Genomic DNA, 24,398 nt, shown 5'->3' with positions numbered 1-24,398 from the left:
GACGTCGATTAATCGCTACACTGCGTCAACTCATCTCTCCTCCTTGGTTTCGTGAGCCCTTGCAAATCACTTCACCAAAATTCCCACTACACATAGATAGGAAGTAAGGCTGAAAGACGGCGAGCTAAGCCAACCTGGCATCAGCAGCACTTGAAACCAAGCCCTGAAATTAAGTATGCCGCTGCTTGGGCCTAGCCTGTTTGTGGGATTCCTCCGCTAATGACTGAGGTTGATGATGTCCAGCCCCTCCAGTAAACTGGCCAGTGATGATAGATAAGGGACTTTAAATACAGACACACACACATACTCTGTTACTCTGGAGATCCCCAGAACATTGTACATTTTCTACTTGGAAATAACCACTGTGCAATTAGTCAAGTTAATAAACATGCAAAGTAAAAGCAAATTACATGAACTAATTTTCTAACAGTACAGATGATTGCATGATAATGCACGTAAACAAGCTGGGAAATTCTGCCACTGCCCAGAAGGATGCAAAAAAAAAAGGACACCAACAGCGCAGTCTTAAGAACACTGGGCAGTGTCCTACCAAACACCAGTGGAAGGGCACACCTAATTTCCCCATGTGCCCTTCCACAGTGGTGCAGTTGTTTCTGATCCCCTAGGAAGATCATTCCCATGGTTCAAGGTGCTAGCATTAACTTTTAAAGTCCTAAATGATCTCAGACCAGCATGTCTACAGGACTGCCTTTTTTCTTACCACCCCCAAGAACACTGACATCGGCCTGAAGGAGGTGAAGCTGACCTCGACCAAGGCTAGAGATTTTTTGGCCCTGGTCCCAGTCTGAATGAATGCGCTCTTGGGAGAGGTCAGGGCCCTGCAGGACTGTAAGACAGAGCTACTCCACTAGGCATGTGGTCATGGTCTACATCAGGGGTCGTCAAACTGCGGCCCTCCAGATGTCCATGGAGTACAATTCCCATGAGTCCCTGCCAGCGAATGGGAATTGTAGTCCATGGACATCTGGAGGGCCGCAGTTTGACCACACCTGGCCTACATTATATCCACAAATAATGGCTGGGCTCACTGCTGCAGGAGGAAGAGTTGGAAGGCCAGCTCCTTGCCCAAAAACCCATCTGGGAATTTTACTGGGTGTGTTGACAATACTGTAAATCCAAATTTTTAACCTGTACGTTTTCATTCTTGTTACCCACCCTAAGTGACATGGAAAGGTGGGAGACAAATCCAATTAATAATAATGATAATAATATAATACATTCTTCTTATTAATTGGATTTGTATCCCGCCTCACCCAAGCGTCTCTGGGTGACTAACAACATAATTAAAATACAACATAGGATTCCATTAAAATACAATATAAATATCGTAAAATAGTAAAATACATCCAATTAAAATGCTGGACAACCAAATCTAACTCCTAATGGCCACAGAAGTAGGATTTTTTGAGTAGGCGTCCATGCAGAATGACTTGGGATTGCTCTCTAGAGCCCATTCTAGTTACAGGTTTTAAGTAGCATAAGGCCTGATCAAAAAGTTGGCTGGAAAGAACTGATCTTGCATGAACTCAGAGCCTTGTTTGGATTGCTAGGAACGGAGACTCGCGCTGTCAATGTAAGAAGGCCAGTGCAAACTCGCCCGGGGGAAGATTTCCGGTGTGCTGGAGGTTCCACATACAGCAGCTGAGAGCCAAGTTTAAAGGAAACACTGAACACGTGAAAAACCACACAGGCACCATCATGTTAAAGCCGGTCTCCAGTTTATGCCAAGTTCCCAGCTGAAAAGAAAACAACCGGCAGAGCGACCAAAACTCTGCTTCCTGCAGGCTCAGAAACACAGTTCCGAAAACTGATCAAACATACCTGGTGGATCCATAAAATCAAAGTGAACCAAGTCATCTATACCAAGTTTCTTCAACTGTAATACTACAGAACCCAAATTTGATCTCAGAATTTCTGGATAGGTGTTGTCCTAGGAGAGAAAACAAACAAAGAATTTTCCCCTCCACTTTCTTCATAACTCCTCAAGCCCCCCCGCCCCCCCCAGCCTCATAAATCAAGCAAGCGCTATCACTCTCGTCCATAATAACCATGGAGACTGGCTCTCTCGCAGCTGTCACAGATACATCCACAGGCCTGCCATGTGGCCCTCCTGCCTCCCAACCAAACCGATGAAGGGGAAGCAGAAATTTCTAGGTGGCAACCCGTCCCTTTTAATTACTATAGCTTTTAATGTGGTCTAAACTACGGGCATATGCTTTGAAAGGAGTCAACTATGGTTTTTCACATATTACGTATGATTTCAGAACTGGCATTGTAAGCCACCTTGAGTTACAAGGGGAAAGTGTGATCCTTTTGAGGGAAGGAAGGTTACAAATGTTGTGAAATAGGTATAAAGGTAAAGGTATCCCCTCCTGTGCAAGCACCGAGTCATGTGTGACCCTTGGGGTGACGCCCTCTAGCGTTTTCTTGGCAGACTCAATACGGGGTGGTTTGCCAGTGCCTTCCCCAGTCATTACCGTTTACCCCCCAGCAAGCTGGGTACTCATTTTACCGACTTCGGAAGGATGGAAGGCTGAGTTAACCTTGAGCCGGCTGCTGGGATAGAGTTTCCAGCCTCATAGTCAGAGCTTCAGACAGCATGTTGGCTGCCTTACCACCCTGCGCCACAAGAGGCTCTTGAAATAAGTATACTAATAAATAAAAACTTATTTCATCTGATCATCAGTTTACAGTAAACCTTAAAAAGGGTATAAAATTATAAGTGCCTACTGCTTGTCTAAGCTAGAAGTGAAAGGGTAAAGACATAAAAAGGAAACAGGAATGTACTTCCATTTTTGGCAGATTGCTTTTTTGCTAAGAAACTGTGCTATAAGAGCAATCAGCAGAACAACCAGGTTGAAAATCCACCTCAAATTTTTAACATCTTTACTGGCATATACAAAATATGTAAATAAGAGGTGTCAAGAGCTGCTATCTTGCTTGTTTGTGGCAGCCAAAAATCTTTATGCTAAATACTAGACAGAAATTCCCACAGTTGAGGAATAGGAAAATAATTACATGAATATGCAATTAGGTGTAAATTAACACATTATGCAAGAACTAAGATGACAATGATGCAATTGTTACAATGAAATTTGACAATTCTTTATTAAGTATTGGAACAACAAAGCACATATCTCCAACTGCATTTAATCATATGCTTCCAACTGCTATATAGAAGGTCATTTGATATCCGTCATGGTCAAGAAAGCTAACATTTGCATAGGCCTGCCCCTAGCAGTGCAATCCCGTGACCCCACAGTCCAACCCAAGTCCTTTGAAATTTACATCAAAGTGACATCAGAACAGTTTAAGACCTTGACCTGATGGGAGGGAAATTGAAACATCTCAAATCTTGAAGATCAGAGCCAAAATTGTTACAAAGGAAGCAAGACCAGTTGGTTAGAACGCAACGATCTTTTGGACTTCAACCTGATGCTACTGAGGGCTATGGTGAAATGATTTTTGACCTCCTGTATCATGGTCCAACATGACACCTGGCCTTCTAACTGTCAGATTTAGATCTACCTCTGCAGTACTTACCTGCATCTCAGTTTTGTAGGCCTTCTCTGTATACAGTCGAAAACATTTTCCTGGCCTGGTACGGCCAGCACGCCCAGCCCTCTGCTGAGCGGAAGCTTTGCTTATTGCAGTCACCAAGAGAGATTCTACTCTTATACGAGGATTGTACACCTATTTGATTGGGAGGGGGAAGAGAAACAGGGGAAGAATCATAAATTAATATATCAGATTATGATGAAAACCATGGCCAAATATATATTTTTTATTATTTTCTGTATTGGATGTAAGAGTCTATATTTTGTCATTTTTGATTACTAATTTTAACACTAAAGAAAGAAATTTAATAAATGAAAAAATATCGTTGAACACCACACTGTTTGGTGCTTGAAACTTGAATGTTACTTACTCTTATATTTTAAAAATATGTTTTACTAATTCTTTTGTTACTCTCTAATAGCACCCATTGCTCTTAGTTTGGAAGACGGGTTCCCCCCCCCCCCGCTCATACATTACAGTGTTGCCAGGATGTGCTCTGCTAGAACTATTCCCGTGCTCCATCAAAACAGCTTCCGTATACTCAGAAGCTGCATAATCAAAGCACTACTGGGTCAATAAATGCACCATCATGGCTGCAAACTCATGCCTAATGCTGCTGGTGAAGATGCCAGGGCACATTAAGGCATACATTATTTGCCTCATGAAACGTATAAACAGTGCTCTACAGTAAAGTTCGTGCCCACTCAAGATTTTTAAAAAATCAGCAGACTTTGTACAGATTTTATTTGTACTCCAAGGTATGAGTAACGACTGACAAGCCAATGACAAACATGTTTTAATGTCAGCATTTGTGCTTCACTATTCTTCAAGGTTTCGTTTCGTATCTACATTTCACATTCAAATTTAAAACGCTGCCAAGGAGATCTGTTCTGAAATGTGGCCTGTTTTTTAAAAAAAAATGGCTTGATGTCAAGCTGTACCTACCAAACAGCCATTAAGAATACAAGGAGAAAATGATTGACAAACTAACCCCACAACACTTCCATCTCATTTTTAGAAGACCCCGCACCCCTCCCTGTTTGAAACAACTTAATATTTTACCTTTTGCTTAGCGAATCCGGGATCAATGACAAATACTACGCCATCTATTGTTAACGAAGTCTCAGCGATATTAGTCGATACAACCACCTGTGGAAAAACGGACAGTCAATCTTTGCACAGAAATATGGCCCAAATGTTGCCAACCTAAGCCGTTTCAGAACGCTGCACAGGTAGGGATACATAACTCAGTTTGAGAGCGAGGACTTCTTAGTTGTTAGCAGACTGAGCAAGGGAAGCAAATTTTTTACTACGCTGTAAGTCTACACAAGGGGTAATTTTGTTCCTGGTCCTCTGCAGTTTTCTTCAGCTTTCCAGATTCTGGGCTATTAATTCAATCTCATGAGCCTCTTGTGGCGCAGAGTGGTAAGGCAGCCGTCTGAAAACTTTGCCCATGAGGCTGGGAGTTCGATCCCAGCAGCCGGCTCAAGGTTGACTCAGCCTTCCATCCTTCTGAGGTCGGTAAAATGAGTACCCAGCTTGCTGGGGGGTAAACGGTAATGACTGGGGAAGGCACTGGCAAACCACCCCGTATTGAGTCTGCCATGAAAACGCTAGAGGGCGTCACCCCAAGGGTCAGACATGACTCGGTGCTTGCACAGGGGATACCTTTACCTTTACCTTTAATTCAATCTCATTATCATCAAGGTAGCTTAAAATAATCCAAACACAGGTACTGGACTTAGCATAAAAATGCTCAAAGCAACAGGCATTGTCTGTTGTTCTGGCTCTGCAGACATAACAGCAAGCCATAGGCGACATCTAGGAATGACACAACCACAGTTAAATAGAAACTCACTTGTTGCTGGGCTTACACACCTGCATGTAAACAAATGATTGGCACTATTTTCCCTTCCGCTAACCAGAACCATGAAGAGGAAAACTCAACCTTGCTAACTAACTCTTACTAATTCATGCATCTGCATTGGTATGTGGGGAATAACCAGAGTTAAGTCTGCAAGAGCAAACCCAAGAACGAGTCTGGATTGTGCATATTTTCACTCAACTGTGGTTCAGTGTGATATCTGAATGCAGCTTTAATTAAGGGAGCTTTAATTGCAGCTTTAATTAATGTCTGAAACAGCAAACCAAACTTATAGCCATTGCTTTACTTCTACAGGCTACTGCACCATGAGCAGATTTAAGAAGTTAAATGTTGAAATGGCAAAGCAAAGAGATCTAAACCTTGGGCTTCTTATCATAGGTTTTGAAGCTCAAGCCACGGCTTACAACTGTGGTTCCTGCCAAACCACTGTTGGGCATGTCGTCTGAATTCAGCCCTGGCCCTACGAAACATAGTTTTACATATAATAGGGTCAATTAAACAAACAAAAACAGTTTTGAGCTACAAATTCATTGGAATCTCTGGCTGCTTTGTCAAAAACTGATTTCAATCACTATCATTTTAGCCAGGTGTCTTTGTAGCCTGTAAGTGAACAGCAGCGATGCTATAAAACAAGGGAGAGAGTCTGTGTTTGCACACCACGTGAAACCAAAGCTAAGACTATAAGTAATAAACCAGCCTGGACTATGGTTTGACAGACACTGTTAGCACAGCAGCCACATTCGAGACAGTCACAGAACAGTCAGGGGTAGTCAAATTGCGGCCCCTCCAGATGTCCATGGACTACAATTCCCATGACCCCCTGCCAGCATTCGCTGGCAGGAGTTCATGGGAATTGTAGTCCATGGACATCAGGAGAACCGCAGTTTGACTACCCCGATCTAACCAGATTACAGTTTTGCGTTGTGTCTGAACTAAGTGATCATCTATGTTAAGTAACCAGTACCAGAAATAGGAATTCCTTCTCCTCAATGGGGCTGAAAAGGCACTCTATGGACAATACCCATCAAAACAAGCATGTTCACTGAACCGTGAATTACATTTTTACAATACTGTAGGACAGAGCTGAGAGCCAGTTTGGTGTAGTGGTTAGGAGTGCGGACTTCTAATCTGGCATGCCGGGTTCGATTCTGTGCTCCCCCACGTGCAACCAGCTGGGTGACCTTGGGCTCACCATGGCACTGATAAAACTGTTCTGACCAGGCAGTGATATCAGGGCTCTCTCAGCCTCACCCACCTCACAGGGTGTCTGTTGTGGGGAGAGGAATGGGAAGGTGACTGTAAGCCGCTTTGAGCCTCCTTCGGGTAGGGAAAAAGCTGCATACAAGAACCAACTCTTCTTCTTCTTCTTCTCAAGCAAAAAAGTATTTTTAAGGCTGCCAGAACCCTCAAAGGCCAGGTACACAACACCCATCAAGCAGCTTCCAGTGGCCTCCAATAACCAGGTCCTTGCAGTGAACCTAGATTGTACTGATGATATCACAGAGACACTTGCCAACAGGCACCCATCCATACCGAGACCACGACACAAAGAATACACACACACACACACAGCCCCTTAAAGCAGGGGTGGCCAAACTGTGGCTCTCCAGATGTCCATGAACTACAATTACGATGAGCATGCTGGCAGGAGTTCATGATAATTGTAGTCCATGGACATCTGGAAAGCCACAGCTTCACCACCCTCGCCAAAAGGTGACTGCTCACAAGATCTAGCACTATATAGAAAAATGGCACTGAAAACTACAGAATTAGCTTTCGCAGAAATCCCATTTTCAGAACTGACAGAGCTGGGGAATTCCATATGATAGCGAGGGTTGATATATAACCAACCAGGATTCCATTCTTAATGCACATCCATTTCGGATAGGGAAAAGATAACCACCTCTGTTGTCACCCATGCAGGACTTTTAACGCAGAAGGCTAGCTATACGTAGCATATGCTCACAAGCTTTCACCTATACATTCAATGTCGATATAGTGTTTTGAAAGTTCTATACACTTCCATATAAGTGGTGCCTACTTTTTATTGCAGTTAGTTCAGTCGAGACCAAAAAACAACCTCTCCTCCCAAAAGATCTACTCAAGGCCATCTAAGTTCAGGGAAGGGAAGATTTAAAAACAGGAATTCTCAGCCACTTTCTGTAACGTTAACTCTCTGGCTTGAACAAGAAAAACCCAATAATTCTGTCAAAGTATAATCCACCTTCAAATAATGCCACACAAACGCTTGTTCACTGCATGACAATAACCAGCTTGTTGCTGCTCTCAATTTTGTCAGCTTCTGATGTGTGATATGACAATCTAAACAAAGAGGGATCACCCGCCTACATGCAAGAAGCATTTTATCTCCTCTGAACAATACGGAATATTGTATTTTGCACTACCCACTGCACAAAGGAGGCAAGGCCAGGGCATGGATCTGCCTAGAGCACACTCAAGATTGGCTTCCGACAGAACGCCTTAGCTCAAAGGCTAATTTTGCGAGCTTTTCCTGGACCCAAGAGCCAGTAAAAGCACCTTGCAACTGTGGAGGGCAAGTCTGGTCAGGACTGGTAGCATCTGCTGTTTGGGACTACAGGGAGTGGGAGGGAAAATACCAGGACAAAAGTTCCAGGTGCAGCAATTACTGAAGTCCTGCAAACAGCAGCATGCAAGCGAGTCATGCACAAAGCTAGGCCTGCAACCAGGACTAAGTTACGAGTGGCCAGACTAGGATCTGGAGCATCAGATTTGAATCCCCACTCTGCCATGGGAGCCCATTCGCCTCCCTCAAAGGGTGGTGGTGAGGATAAAATGGAGAAGAGGAGAAAAGTGTAAACCGCTCTGGGTCCCTGTTGGGAAGAGAGGAAGCAACACGACAAGTAAAAAGAATTGAAAATAAAATCGGTAGAACGGGGTTTAATAAATTTACCTTTCGTCCTATTGCACCGTTCGGTTTTTTTGGAGGGGGTGGCTCAAAAATCCTCTGCTGCTGCTGTGGTGGAAGCGTCGAATATAATGGAATGATTTTAATGTCGCCAACTTCAGGGCCCAGATCGTCAATTTCACGCTTTATTCTCTTACAGGCTTCATCTATTTCCTAGACGGGGGAAAAAGAAAGGCAGTGAAAACTTTTTAGTATTTTTCCATCTCTAATGGCTAGGATGGCTTTTTTTTTTTTTAGAAGTTTCACTAAAAAACAAGCTATTTTTAAACTAATTTGTGCACTTGTTGAATTTTCAATGGGACTTCCACAGCGGTCTAAGATGCCTCATATTCTTTATTCCAATGAGCATAACAGCCTGATTTGCATTCAACACCCTTTTTCTTTTAGTCGTATTTCCTAATTAATTCTCTACAAATTGTACTAAAATTGAAATCTCTCACCCAGGAATATTAAACTGCACTCGTGACCTTTTCAATTTTCACAATCTAAAAGAAATTGATGTGCAAGATATTTTAAATAAGCCAATTAAGCTTTAATGTCACGTATCACTAATGCAATTATATGGAAGATTTGCTTCATTGTACCTAATGAGAACAAACACCTTTACAGGATAAACATAGATGGTCCAAAAAGGAGACCCCGCTCTGTCCAAGTCATCAGGGCATATGTTAAAGCTTAGCATTCTACCTGAAATTATTTTTTGCATCTTCTTCGTAAATGAAGGCTGTAAGGGTATTTTCAGGTAGCTGAGAAGAACTTTAAAAGCAATAGAAAGGCTAAACAGTAGCCTCAATTAATAAGAAAATTGTTGCAAGCTTAGGGCATAAATGTGCTTTTTTTTTACAACTAAACTTTAAGTTGACCTGACATTTTTCTTGTTCCTTTGCTAAGTATTCTAGAATTACACCCTGTGAAGTGATTCCCTCTACAGGGTCTAGAACCCCCAAAGGTCTCTTGTTTATTAAATTAAGGCATCTTCACTGATGCAGCTCTACCCTTATTAAGGATCAACCCATTAAAAAGCATAAACATGAAATCCAAAAGATACTTAAAAAAATTCTTAGTATTAGCTATTTTCATCCAATGGCATTCCCACCTAAAAAAAGGTTAAATGCCTCTATCAGTCTGGGTTAGCATGCCCCCTACTGGTCTACCATAGAAGAACCAAAAATTATATGCTGGCCTGCCTAAACCCACTAAATCACTAGCAGCTAGGTGACCTCTTCGTAGTCCCTGGTTCTCCAAGTATGCACAATAAGCTGTCATCTTATAGTCTGATTGCCTGGATGCCACCTACAAAAACTGCAGGAAGCAAAATGTGGGTCATGCAAAGCCCTCTCACTTATGGATGGGCTGTGAGTGTGTGGCCAATGCCGTTTCTGCTACAGGAAAGAGCAACGCTGGGAATAGCCAGCGTGGCCCTGAACAAAGAACATTCTTCCGCCAGAGAGAGGGGGAACCACGGCCACCAAAAGCAATTGCATAGACCTCTCCACTTCCCAAGGAAGGTTGCTAAGCAACAGTGACAGACTCTTAAGGTATTTGTTTCTTCTTGGCGCACCAAGGAGCCGAAAGAGCCGAGGTGTCGGCTCCCTAAGGAGAACGGATGGAAAGTTATTGGCTCAGCGGCCTCTTCTTCCCTTTCCTCCAGCAACACCTTTCAGGGGCGACTCAGCTGGCCGCTCTTCTAGCACTCCCTTTTCCTGGAGGCTTCAAAGATCGTAAGTTACAGAAAAAACAACACTGGGAAATTTCCGGCTGCCGGCCATCTGTCCATCTGATACAATTTCTTAAGTGCTTTGACTATTTCCCCCCCAGCCTCGAAATGACACATAAGGTAGTTGGGAAGACGATTTTTCCCCTCAAACCTGTGTGTAAAACAATGAGCAGCTCTTAAAGGGATATAAAAAAGGCCAGACCGAAAAACAGCAATAAAACCATGCAAACAAGGACAACAGAGGACGGAGGGTGGACAGTGCCCCTCCTTCCATGACAGTCCCAGGGCCTACTGATAAGGCTCCAGTGGGAGGAGTAGGGACACCTTTGCCCACAGCCATGTAGGTGCCGCAGGACTCCCAACTTCATTCCCCATCTGTTTGTATTATTTGTGTTATACTAGCAAGACAGCCCACTGCAACCAGGAAAGCAATGAGTGCTAGGACCCAGGGGACACCAGGAGGTGCAGATCTCTCTATGTCTGTCTCTCTCCCTCTCCTTGCATGTCTCTCACAGCAGGAGGCATAGCAGGTAATTAGGGCTGGTTTGTAGGAGGGAAGCAGTGCTGGTGTGCAGTTTGGGGTAGTTCTCTCTCTGGCTCTCTCTCCCTCCATCGCAGCAGAGGCAGCTCTCTCTGTATCTCTCTGTGGCAGCAGGAACCATAGCAGATAATTAGGCCTCGTTTTTAGGAGGTAAGCATGACTGGTCAGCAGCTTGGGGCAGCTCTCTCTGTCTCGCTCTCTGCCTCCCACGCAGCAGGAGCAATAGGAGGGAATGAGGGCTCGTGTTCAGTCTGGCAGGGCTCTGTGTGTCTATCTCTGGCACGTCTGAGAAGAACGTGGTTAGCGTCCAGGGAGGGAGGGTGAGAGCTGTAGGGGCAGGGCCAATCAGGGTGCAGCCAGTGTTGCTGGCTGCACCCTGATTGACCCTATTCCAACTCGGACAACCAGACACGTTCCACCCCCCAAGCTGTTTCACAAATATATAGAGGAACCATGGATAAGGATTTGTAAGCTAATTTGCTACCATTCACAGGTCTTACCAACGAATTTAATCCAATCTTGACTCAAATTAGCCCTTCTTGGCAACGAACCCCTCCTCTTCCCCTGTCCACACAAGTCTTTCCAGTGGCTAGTCACGTGACTGTTATGGCCAAGTACCAGCCCTAAATAAAAGCATCTCGACAGGAACATTTCTCAGTAGCACAGAGCAAGGGACACTTAGCAGCAGCCACACACTACCTAGATGCATATCCCCTCTCTCTTATGTCTGCCTTTTGGTTAAGAGTTCATGGTATAAACACAGCGGAGTGCGGAAGCAGCCAAATTTTTCATCCAGAAGCTTTCCAAATAACTTCCAACATAGTGGCTATAACATAATGCAGCCGCTTAAAGAAAAGCGGCTCACAATTATGATAAAAAGATTAAGAAACGCTGGACGAGAGGTTACCTTTTTATAACAGCAATTAGCCTCCAGTAACCTCTAATCAATCACAAAATCTAAGGAGAACGAATTGCCAAGCTGCCTATGTGCAATTCCTCGGCTCCAGCTCCATCAAGGATGGAAATGCAAGGATGGAAATACAGTTAACGTTTCCGCAGACACTTCAATCTACCCATCAGGTACTTCTTGTCTTCGGCTGCAGGAGAATACATTAGTCAACTGTCAGGACGCATTAGTTCCATCAAATTTGGGAACTGCGGTGTGCTAGAAGTACAAGCGTCTCATCTGAAAGTTAAGAATCAGGAGATGCCAGCGAGCATTCAGGAACCCGAAATGGTTTTGCTTACGCATCTAGTTGTAATGAGTACACCAGGGTGCAGTACGGGAGGAGACTCGCTTGATAGGCAATTTAACGTTGACGGGAGAAGCCCGAGCAACATTTCCATCTCTCTCGTGGTTTATGTCAAGGAGCAGTACAGAGGCTGAAATGCCAATTCATTTTCTACATGTGTCCCGTCCCACCCGCCCTGGGGGGATTGAGTCTTCAGGTCAGACTCTGTCTTCACTGTTTGTACAGGATTTTTTTTTCTTTGGCCCTACTGTTTGTCACATGGGAGGGGGGATTTCATGTATTTTAAACTCTCTCTCTCCTTCTCCCCCACCCCCATCTTTGACAAATGAGGCAATTTTGCATTTAATTTCTGGGGGGGAAACTAGCTTTTCCCTACATAGGAAAATAGTAATTACATGGTGGTTTATTATTATTACTCATGCACAAGGGCAATTCTGTCTGTTCATTCAAAACTCAGCAGGTTGCATGGAACAAGGTATTTTCTTGTACACCCAAGGTTGTGAGGATGGCTTCGGTCTCACAAGCTCCTATAAAACATCAGAGGCAGAACACTGTGCCAAGGGACCAAGTCCTATGAAGATAGGTTGAGGGACTTGGGAATGTTCTGCCTGGAGAAAAGGAGGTTGAGAGGGGACATGATAGCCCTCTTTAAGTATTTGAAAGGTTGTCACTTGGAGGAGGGCAGGATGCTGTTCCCGTTGGCTGTAGAGGAGAGGACACGCAGTAATGGGTTTAAACCACAAGTACAACGATATAGGCTAGATATCAGGAAAACGTTTTTCACAGTCAGAGTAGTTCAGCAGTGGAATAGGCTGCCTAAGGAGGTGGTGAGCTCCCCCTCATTGGCAGTCTTCAAGCAAAGGTCAGATACACACTTTTCTTGGATGCTTTAGGATGCTTTGGGCTGATCCTGCGGTGAGCAGGGGGTTGGACTAGATGGCCTGTATGGCCCCTTCCAACTCTATGATTTTGTGATTCTATGACCACGAGGGCTGCGTTCTACAGTCATTATGCATCTGGGGTCAGCGCTCGGCCTGCCCTCACCCAAGGTACATGTGATAAAGTCCAGGAGTTCCCACTTGGCTCCTACAGCGTTGGAGATCCATTCACTTCCCTTCCACCTCAAGTAGCCCACAAAGGATTCTGGCCAGAATTTCAGGACAGGGCCCCGTTTGGCAGGACTGGACATGGACCTAACCACTTTCTGTCTGGGTCTCAGGGCTTCGGACATCAGCTGTTGAGGTCATCTCCTGGTGCTACGATGACAAAGACAAACATTGGGAAAATGGCGCTTTGGAGGCCACTGGCTGGCATGGAGGCTGCCAGGAGCCAGGTGGAACGGGCCTGGCTGAAGGCCTCACACAGAGCGGCCAATTAGGGAAAGAGGTACTCCAATTCCTGACCCAGATAATGGCTCAGCCATGGGGCAGGGCTGATTGACAGGGCAGGGAGGAAACGTAAATGACACCTCCACAGCCAGGCCAGGGAGGAAAGAGGGAGCTCCCTCTCAGAATGAAAAGACAGAGTGGGAGGGGGAAGGGATTATTTCCTCTTTCTATTCTGAGGCTGTCAGAGCCCCAAGGGCAGCCTTTCTTAACTTTTTTACCATTGAGAAACCCCTGGAACATTCTTCAGGCTTTAAGAAACCCAGAAATGGCGTGAACGTCCAGAATACAGTTGGGAAGCAGAGCTGTGTGTATGACCACCTTCCTTTCCCACTAGCTGCAGGCCCATCACTAGACATTTTAGGAGGGGGGGTCAACATGACCATATATGGTCATATCATCTGATAAATGTTTAACAAATTTTAAAAACATATAAAAAAACAAATTAATTCCCACCTATTTTTGGAAACCCTTCCAGGGCCGTCAAGAAACCCCAGGGTTTTACTAAAACTGGTTTGAGAAAGCCTGCCCCCAAGGGGTGAAAGCAGTGTGACCCCTTTGGGACGCTTTCTCCAAGGGAGGAGGCTCACACACCATTATGCGAAGTGAAAGAACCACCCAAACCACTTGATGCGGGAAAGAGAAAAGCTGGTTTCTCTGCCACTCGTCCAGAAAGTCATGCTTGTACACAATGCTCGGAATCATGGCCTTGCACCAATGGCTTGTCTAGTTAATAGCAAGAATAGATGATGCAATTTCAGATCTATACCATGCTGAACACAACTGAGATAACTCAGGAATCGCTGGGGGAAACACTACAAAATCCAGCAGCATAGAGACACATATAGCCAGCTCAGTTCTAATACAGAAGAATTATTCTGCCTTTCCATAGATAGATGCACACCACATCAAAATCAAAAGAAACAGCTCTGTCACGGTTGCTTTTTCCCCCTATAGCCTTTCAGGAAATAGGGGTTCTTTTTTTTGGGGGGGGGGGGACAACAACTATTACTATCATTATTTGTTTGATTTATAGACCACCCTCTCCAATCAGGCTCGGGGTGGTGCCCAGCAGTCATCAATACGAAATTCTGATAAAAACAGGAAGACAACAACAACATAAAACAATATCCTGGAAGCTACTTCTCTGTCTCTCTGGCCAGTCTCTGTGGTGAGGAAACTGGAGGGCGGGGGGTTAAATTTATTTACTTTCCCCTGGCCTCAACCATATCCCTGGTGGAATAGTACCATTTTGCAAGCCCTGCAGAACTGTGATAGCTCCGTCAGAGCCAGAGTTTCCATCAGCAACATGTCCCACCAGTATGGGGTCAGGAATGAAAAGGCCAAGGCCAGGCACACTTCTTTAGGGCCAGGGACCAACCACATATTAGCATTCAAAGATCTTAATGTTTTTTGGGGGGGCATTCAGAGAGAGGCAGTCCCTCAGAAACGCAGGGCCCGGATCGTGTAAAGCCTTAAAGGTTTGAACCAGAACCTTAAACATGATCTGGAATGCAACCATTAGCTAGTGCAGCTATTAAACTGGGTTGTCTCTTCTATTTCCTGCCTCTTATACTGGGGGAGGAGGGGAGGCCTAAGCTGGACAACGTTTTCTTGCCTTCTAGTTCTTTTCCCTTTGAAGACGGCCACTACCGAGCCACCAGGGCTCACCTCTGGCTACAGAATCCACTGCACTACTCCACCACATGTCCACCAGACGTTACCTGAAGACTATTAGCTTCTGCTTTCAAAAGTGAGCAGTCATAAGATGCTCCACAGTCCTCTAGCATTCAGCTTCTTTAACTAGGGGTTCCACACTGCTGCATCAATTGATCGAGGACTCTGGCACCTGCCCCCATTCAGACATGCCACCATGCAGCAAAAGACTTCAGTTAACAAAAGCCGAGAGCGTCTTCACCTCTACCCGCAAACATCTGCTGGATCCCACAAGCTGAAAAACAAGGAACCTCTCCAAGGCAATATTCTCGCTCTGACAATATATATTCAATTTTAATACAGTTTTTAATATACATAGAGAATTAAGATAATTTCCAGTTTCAATATCTTTTCTTCAGTGGTTGAGTCCTCCAATATAAGATTGCTGTAATAGTGAAAGTTAGTGGGCAAAAATCCTACAGTATTTCCTTATATTAGTATTTTAATAATATCAATAGGCCATTGGCTCAAAGGTAGCGGGGAATGTTAGTCAAAGACCATTCCCCTACAACATGGAAAAAAACCCAGAAATTATCTAGAAACCATTACGGTTGATTCCCTACGTATATAAAAAATTGTATTAAAATTGAATATCTATTGTCAGAACAAGAACCTTGAATGGGTTCCTTGTTTTTCTGCTGGTATTCTGTTGTGAACCTTCCTTTCTTCGTGTTCGCTAGCAACTACTACAAGACTACCAGTTTCCCAGACAACAACTGAAGTCCACAACAGATGCCGGATGCAAAGTTATACAAAACTCATTTGCTCGGGTCAGCTCCCCTGCAGCCAGATCTATCCATCCAGCAAGATGTAAAACCCAACTCTCTCATTTAATTGAGATGATAGATTGGCCCCAACTGCAGTTTGTTAGAAAGCACATTCTCTCGGAGATGTGGCCAGCGCTGTTTGTAACGCACCCTGACGACTGTTCATCGATTTAGGACCTGGCAACCGATGCCTTTATTTTTCTTAATGAAACTCCGCTAGAGTGGAAAAAATAAGCAGCTGCGAGCTCGGAAGCGCGTACAAAATATCCTGCAAAATCCTGCCACAGGAGACTACAGGACTATGAGGAATGTGAAAAAAATACCTCTTGGCCGGTAAGGAAGAGAAGGAGGTCTCCTTCCTCCTCTTCGCACATGTGAATCTGGATTACTGTACGAATAGCTGCTTCAAGGTAATCTCTCTCTGGTTCCGGAGTATAAAAGATCTCCACAGGATGTGTGCGACCAGGGATGGTGAGGAGGGGACAGTTGTCAAAATAAATTTGAAACTTGCCGGCATCTAGAGTAGCGCTCATAACTATAACCTGCAAAAGACAGGGGGGGGGGGGGGGAGAATGGAAAGCCTTATATATGCAAGTTCAAACAGATAATCATTTCTGTACAAATTCTAGAGTAAAATTTGACTGCAGAAGGTAAAAATTCAAGAACATTCATTGTCACGTTGTCTTCTGGTCAAGTTACAACCTGGACACTATTTGCCCTTCCAGGTTCAAAATACCTCACCTACTGAAGGCCTGGATCCAGCCATTCACAGGAGGAAAAAATGGACATCATGCAGTTCTGCTTGCACTACACCTTGTAAGCACCTGGCACTTTCCTCGCTGGACTGCCCAGAAGTTGGGTGTGCACTGTCTGGCGCAAGCAGAAAGGTCAGTAGGGATACAATAAGTTTGACCAAGCATAAGTGGCTAAGGTCTTTTTGTGTTGCTGCTTGTGCCAAAGCTCTAGTGGAAATTTTGCACCCATCCAACCTGTACCGATCCAACCTCTTATGTACCCTGAAGTGCTGTTTTTTGTTTGTGTTTTAAAATTCTGCAGAGCTATTTAGGAAATTGTTCTTATGAACAGGGCGGGAAGAAGGCCACTTCTGGCCATCATCTGGGCATGGAATTGGGGTCACTGCGGTTGGCAGGCAGTTGTGAATTTCCTGCATTCTGCAGGGGGTTGGACTTCATGACCCTGGAGGTCCCTTCCAACTCTATGATTCTATGAATGCCTGAGCTTCCTCCACTACAGCTTTGTTCAAAAGGATCAGTTTCCTGTTGTTTTTAATGGTTGATGTTTTTATAATGTTTTCTTTACTTGATTGTGTACCATGCCTTTGATCCCTCTGGGAGAAATGCAAGCAAAGGAATAGACACTAAAGATGGCAGTTAAGAGTCACTTAATGAATAGGGACAATTTCTGCCACACATACAAATTTTAAAACCTGGTAAAAGTTTGCCATTAATCAAATACTGAAAACATCCTTTAGAGAGAGATTATGGTGATATTCTACGTGGGATATATATCACTAACCTTCAAGTCAGACCTTTGCCTTACGACCTCTTTCAAAACTCCCATCAAAATATCTGTAGCCAAAGTTCTTTCATGGGCTTCGTCAAGAATTATTACTCCATAGCGTTCCAGCAAAGGGTCATTCATAGCTTCACGCAACAACATACCATCAGTCATGTACCTGATTCGGGAAAAATTATTTTAGTTTCAGATAACAGTAGAAATGATTTTCTTTCTCCCTGACGTCACTCAAAAGATTGTTTGTAGCTTTCGCTCAACTGCTGAAGTTGAAATATTAAAAAACTAGCTTCAAAGCCCGTTCCTAAGAATGGGCCTTGAAAGGGTCTCCTCCCCTGGTTCCCTGCCAGGCAGCTTAAGGTGGGCCACAGCTGCCAGCTGGAACAAGGGGGGCGGGGGCTGGCCAGCTCATTAGCAGGACAGAGCTCCTTAGCAGGCAGTCAGGAAGCCAGGAGGCCCTCATTAGCAGGGCTGGCCTAGCAGGCGGGAGGCAGGAAGGCCCTCGTTAGCAGGGCCGGCCTAGCATGTTGGGAAGCCCTCATTAGCAAGGCCTCCACCACGACCCTTTGCCCAGGGCCCTCTCCCCTTACCTGCTGGTGGCTCCAGGCACTGAGGTGCATCTGAGAGCAAAGAGGCTAGAGTCCAGGGACGGAGGGCAGGAGCTGCAGGGGCAAGCTGGCTGCACCCTGATTGGCCCTATTCCAACTTGGACAGCTGGACATGTTCCACCCCCCCCCCCAGGCTGTTTCACAAATATATATAGAGGAACCATGAGTGGATAAGGATACCCAGCCTAATGCTTTTAATCTCTAGCGTCCTTTGTATTCCCTTCCACTTCCCTTGCAACAGCTGATGCTTTTAGTCATTAGTTAGGCTCTCAATACCCAAGATTACTAGCAAAAATGTCCACTGCTAGAAGGTAGTGCAATGTCCTGCACACCCAGAAGTGGGGATGGGCACCAAAACAGAACAAGAAGGGAGGGGGGGGAGAAAATGTGACCTCCCACACAGGTCACAGCAAGGCAGGCAGGCCAGGCCAGGGAAGGAGGAATCAGAGGAAGGAGAAAGTAGAGTCAAAGTCATAAACCTAGATGAAGTAGAGGCCACTGATGGAAAGTAATAGGATATCCTCTCCATCAAGTGTCCTCATGGGTAGTCCTTTAAGCAGGAGCCTATGCTAGAAATAGACAAGGGCTTTGGCTCAATGATTGCCCAGAACAACACTGCATTCCTGCCACAGTCGCATTAAGTTTTCTTCAGGAAAACAGAAGAAAACAAGTCTGGCTGGCTGAGGTTAAAGGGGGTTCAAAGAGAGATTTCAAAGGATGTTCAGGTTGGCACTCTTTGCTAATGATATTTTACAGAAAAGACACTCCCAGTGGGGGACCAGCATGCTATACTTTCAAATAAGAGTAGGGCAGAAGATTCAATCTAGCATGACTCTTGGATGTTTGTTACCTCTTCCATTCCACCTTCAGTTATACCTGGTACATACTGTACTTCCTTTTCTTTTCAGAGACAAATTGGTGTTCAATTGAATAAGCACAGGAAGTTATTACCTTCTCTATCAGGGGTAGTCAAACTGCGGCCCTCCAGATGTCCATGGACTACAATTCCCATGAGCCCCTGCCAGCGACCGCTGGCAGGGTCTCCTGGGAATTGTAGTCCATGGACATCTGGAGGGCCGCAATTTGACCACCCCTGTTCTCTATGCACTGAAGGGGAAGGGCACCTGACTGGCTGACATTTCTTCCTCTGCACCATTCCCCTGCGGAATAGGACATCTCCTAAAGGGGGCAACCTTCTCTCTCTGGAAGATGGCAGGACCACACTTACTTGAGAATAGTTTTTGCACTACTGCAGTCTTCAAATCTAATGGAGTAACCCACTTCCTGGCCCAACATGACATCCATTTCGTCGGCAACCCGTTGCGCCACACTCATGGCGGCGACTCTCCTGGGCTGGGTACATGCCACACCTCTCTTCGGTCCCGGCAGCGATCGCATGTAGTCAACACACCACTGAGGGATCTGTCAATGGAGAGGGGGGAAGGAGCGTTGGATGGTTTATTAAAAAAACAAGTGGCATTGATTTTACATAATAAAGATTTACAGGACCTTAATGCCAGGAGCTTTGATGAACTGGGGGAGACATACAAACTGTGCACAAACACAACAGCACCTACACTTCGGTTCAATTCTGCGCTCCCCCACATGCAACCAGCTGGGTGACCTTGGGCTCGCCACGGCACTGAGAAAGCTGTTCTGACCAGGCAGTGATATCAGGGCTCTCTCAGCCTCACCCACCTCACAGGGTGTCTGTTGTGGGGAGAGGAATGGGAAGGCGACTGTAAGCCGCTTTGAGCCTCCTTCGGGTAGGGAAAAGCAGCATATAAGAACCAACTCTTCTTCTTCTTCTTCCCTGGCAATATAAGAAGGTTGAGGAATAAACTAAAAACACAAATTAAATGTGCATTAAACTGGCCTCTTAAGTAGGAGGACAGCTTTAGAGGCTGCTTACTGAAATAACAGGATCCATCACAACACTCCTGCCTGCACACGGCCAATGTTTAAAAATAGTTAGCTCTGAAGCAAGTTGTTCAGCCTGTGCCTCTATGGCCTTCCTTTCTGCTCATTACTCCCGTGTACCTTTAGCCTTTTTATGTATTCGTCGAGAACCTGCTGTTGAAAACCTTTCTCATTATGTTTCAGATTGTCCTCTATACTTGGGCCCAAAGACTAGGCATCTATTGGGACAATTTTTTTTACACTGATACAAATAAACTGGTCTTTTTGTTATCAGACACAAATCCTCTGATTAGTTATAAAATGGTGCTGTTAGCCCTGGCTACAATAAAAATGCCAGACAAACTTAATCCATCAGAGTTAATATTTTTAACCTTTTAGTGCTTGGCATTTACTGGGATCGTACTGTTGCATTGTTTCGACAGATATTGATTTTAACTCTCTCTGTGGTAATGGCCTAGCACACAGGTAGTCAAACTGCGGCCCTCCAGATATGCATGGACTACAATTCCCATGAGCCCCTGCCAGTGTTTGCTGGCAGGGGCTCATGGGAATTATAGTACATGGGCATCTAGAGGGCCGCAGTTAGCAGGATCCACAACACATCTGCGTGCACATGACCAATGTTTAAAAATCATTAGTTCCGTAGCGAGTTGTTCATCCCATGCCTTTACATACAGTAGTATTTATATTGCTCCGACCCAGAGACAACTCAAGACATATTTCCAAAGCATGGCTTGGCATAATATGAAGAAGAGCTTTCCTCACACACAGCTTCCTTCCCATGCTCCAAGTTAGTGACTCCATCTTGAGTGCAAACCACAGTTTAAAATTACAAGGGAACCAGCAAAGCTCCAGTTTTCACTTCTCCACGCCAGGCTTGCAAACCGGATTCAAACTAATGCTTGCCGTCCTGGTTTGGGAGTGTAAGCAGCAGTTTGCTGTTTTGGATACAAATCATGGATTGAATGAAAGGGGATGACTCAGACGGTAAGAAAGGAACAGGAAGGGCACAGTACGAGCACCGGGGCCATCTGTGTAACACCAAAACAGTACTTGGCACTCTGGATGAATCATCTCAGAATTAAACGGCAGCTCAAAAACAGACAATGACAAAAATCTCGTAATTTCTAACTCCATTAATCAATAACACACCTCATATATATGCTGGCTGTCCTAAGGAGGATGTTGGCCGTAGATGCTGTCAAAGGTCCTTATATATATATAAGGATGCTGTCAAAGGTCCTTTTATATATATATAAGGTCCTTTGACAGCACCTACGGCCAACATCCTCCTTAGGACAGCCAGAAAAAAGAACTCACAACCAGCAAAAACTGCAACTGTATACAACGTCTGTTGCGTTAAGCTTGACAATATATTGAGTATGCTTGGTCATTCACAAGAGCAAAAATAGTGTGCTAACATAAAAAAAATTCCTGGATGTTTTTGCTGGTGGTGCCAGGCCCCCAAGAGCACTCGGCCACCACCAGGACAAGGGCCTTCTCTACCTTGGCCGCATCCTAGTGGAATCCCTTGCCAGACAAGGTTCGAACCCTGCAGGACCTCCCAAACTTCTGCAGAATTTGCAGATCAGTCCTGTTCAGGGAGGCTTCGTCCTGATCCTATTCTATCGGCCCTTGTGGAACTTACCCATGCATTAACATTTTATAGCTTTCATAATTTTAATATGTTATTTCCTATTTACGAATGGTCAGTGAGTTTTATTAAGCTTAGATATTATTTGTTTTATATGCAACTAGGGTTGAGGCCCGCTGTAGCCCAAATACAGTGGGCGCTAGCAGGCAGGCGGCTGGGTGCGGGAGAGCCCCCCTGGCCAACTCCCGCTGGGACCCCCTCACCCCCCGGGCTGGGTGTCCCCTCCCACCCTCCTGGGAAGCCTTCCCCCCCCCCCCAAGGCCCTGGCTTCATCCCGGGGAAAAGAGCCTTCCCCCCCACCCAAGGCCCCGGCTTTCTCCCGGAGAATGGAGCAGGCCCGCCTGCTCCTTTCCCCAGGACGAAGCCTTTCCGCTGTCCCCCTTCCCCGAGGCCCCAGCTTCGTCCCGGGAAAAGGAGCAGGCCCACCTGCTCCTTTCCCCAGGACAAAGCGTTTCCCCCCCCCTCCCCACCCGAGGCCCTGAAGCCTGCTGTGGCAAAGCCCCCCCCCCCCCAAGGTTCCGGCTTCGGCGCAGCGAAAGGAGTCTTTTGCCGCGCGGAAGACTTTCCCCCAAGATGTCCAAGCTTCGGCGGCAAGAAAGGAGCAGGTCCCAGCTTCGGCAGCCCTGCTCCTTTCCCGGCGGCGAAGGCTCTTTGCCCGGCCCCCTCACCTCCCAGACTGACACTCGGTGGGGCCAATCAGGATACCATGCATACTTCACTGCCGTGATCAATCTCATTGACACCACTAGGATTAATGACATCTGTAAAGCTCATGACATGAGGAGATATATGCAGTACGAGAACTAACAGCAAACCCGGAAGGGTATTTTCCAGCAATACCGGGTCCATTTCAGTGCAACATTTACAATATTTCATCCTTTACATAAACTCCCAGTGCTGGTTTCCCACGCCTGCAGCTTTTGAAAGCAACACATTCAGCATACCTGGGTCAAAAAACTGCCTAAAGCAGGGATAGTCAACCTGTGGTCCTCCAGATGTTCATGGACTACAATTCCCATGAGCCTCTGCCAGCAACATGGACATCTGGAGGACCACAGGTTGATTACCCTTGGCCTAAAGAACCCCCCCCCCTCACACACACAAAGACACAATGTTACAAATGAGACTGTTATATTCGTATGTAATACAGGTATTTCCAGGGGTATAAGGCAAAGTAATTCAGTTTGTATCAAGGACCAGGACTTCGAACGAAAATGATGGCAACAAATCTTTCTTTTCAAATTAGTGTCCCAAATACTACATACAAGAAAGCAACCAGAAATGTCATTTATTTGCAGATCGCCACACGCTTGTGCAGAGTCATTCAAACGTCACTGAATTTCTTATGAAAAAGTAACAGACCCCGGAGAGACAGGCAGACCAGCAGAGGTGGAGGAGGAAAGTGATATTTCAGTACATCATTTTCTAGTCATTAAGCAGCTGAAAGGTTCATTAAACAGATCTCAGTGAAAAGGGTAAGACCTGCAATGTGTCAGTGCACAAGGAATTTCTTTAAGGACCCTGAAATATGGTTAATGCAAATTCTACTCCACAAAAGTGTTACAAATTATCATAAAGGCCGGGGGGGGGGGGGGGAGGAGATGGACGAACAACTCACCTGTGTTGTTTTACCAGACCCTGTCTCACCAACAAGTACAAAAGACTGGTGCCTGATCAAGATATCAGTAAACCTTTCCTTATACTCCCAAACAGGGAGCTGAAGCCGTTTCTTTAAGATCTCATAATAGCGAGGGGTGTGTGGTAGGTTTGTAAAGGGGTTTATACCCTGGGGGAGTACAGTTGGCTTTAACGATGGCAACCCAACTCCAGCAATGAGGGCAGAATTGGTGGGAGGACGTAAATCCTTCTCCTTATCTCGTTCCCTCTCACGATCTCTGTCTCTGTCTCTGTCTTTGGGGCGGTCATCACGATCCCGTTCACGATCCCGATCCTTCCTAAATGGTTTTCAGGACACAGGGAAAGGGAGGGGAGAGAGAGAGAGAGAGAAATGTAACATATATCAAAAGCCACTGTATGTGAGAAGACAATATAAAATTAGCATTAAAATTTTTAAAATACAAATCCCAAACTATTTTCAAATAGCTCTTATCTTAATGTGTATTTTCAGAGGACACATCTAAGGAGGCACCGGAAGGGGAGAAGTTCAAGGACTGACAGTAGGGAGGGTGTAGCAAGACAGCCACTACTTTTGTCTTGTTCTGCTCATCCAGGCAATATTCCACCTATATCTGGGCAAAGAACAACCCACATCCTATGATGAAACAGAGCTACAAATGTGGTTGAAGGTTTCCCCCACTTATCCCTAGGGCAGGCCTTGACAAATATTCTTTTGCTCTAGGATGCAGCTCCAAACCTCAGGAGCCAGACACATTTTTAGTCACCAGGTTTCATTTTTTAAATTACAATATTTTCTAATTATTGCTGCCACTAACACTTCACTTTCTTGCGATGTTATTAAACCTATGCAAAAGGACTTGTGTGTGTGTGTAGCAACCTCGGTGTGTGTGTCTAGCAACACAACAAAAAGTTTAACCTAGCTTCTTTTCAAGTCTCATCATTTCCTTACCCCTTTAAAAAGATCAATTTAATTGAACCCTGCTGCTATTGTAGAAAGCACATGCATTTTTATGTAACGCAACAAAACATTCCGATGTGAAATGACAAATAAGCCAATACTGTGGATGTACAATAACATCAAGGCTAAAAATAAAAGGTGTCAGAATGAAATTTCTAGCTACCACGATGGCTAGGGATGGACATGAACCAAAATTCCTTACAAATTTGCCCCGGGTTCATCCTCCCCAAATCTTTCAGAGACTTTTGTCCACTACAGGGTTTGGCTGGCAGTTTTCAAAGAGAGGGAAGGGAACCG

At 45.1% G+C, this 24,398-nt stretch overlaps 1 protein-coding gene across 1 annotated transcript in view; it reads right to left on the bottom strand.

The window, feature by feature from the left end:
* Window positions 1–24,398, bottom strand: part of DHX15 (DEAH-box helicase 15) — a 51,538-nt gene that overhangs the window by 16,461 nt on the left and 10,679 nt on the right. Inside the window, exons 2-9 of the mRNA XM_077301511.1 lie at window positions 23,124–23,460; window positions 19,160–19,353; window positions 17,327–17,486; window positions 16,114–16,332; window positions 8,397–8,564; window positions 4,642–4,728; window positions 3,565–3,714; window positions 1,843–1,951 (exon numbers count right to left, since the gene is read on the bottom strand). Of these exons, the coding sequence (XP_077157626.1) occupies window positions 1,843–1,951; window positions 3,565–3,714; window positions 4,642–4,728; window positions 8,397–8,564; window positions 16,114–16,332; window positions 17,327–17,486; window positions 19,160–19,353; window positions 23,124–23,460 (1,424 nt within the window). The remainder of the gene's footprint in view (window positions 1–1,842; window positions 1,952–3,564; window positions 3,715–4,641; window positions 4,729–8,396; window positions 8,565–16,113; window positions 16,333–17,326; window positions 17,487–19,159; window positions 19,354–23,123; window positions 23,461–24,398) is intronic.

This window comes from Paroedura picta, chromosome 10, assembly GCF_049243985.1.
Source record: "Paroedura picta isolate Pp20150507F chromosome 10, Ppicta_v3.0, whole genome shotgun sequence".
NCBI classification, from domain to species: domain Eukaryota; kingdom Metazoa; phylum Chordata; class Lepidosauria; order Squamata; family Gekkonidae; genus Paroedura; species Paroedura picta.
Note: the sequence above shows the minus strand (reverse complement) of the source record. Positions and strands in the feature narration are given on the sequence as shown.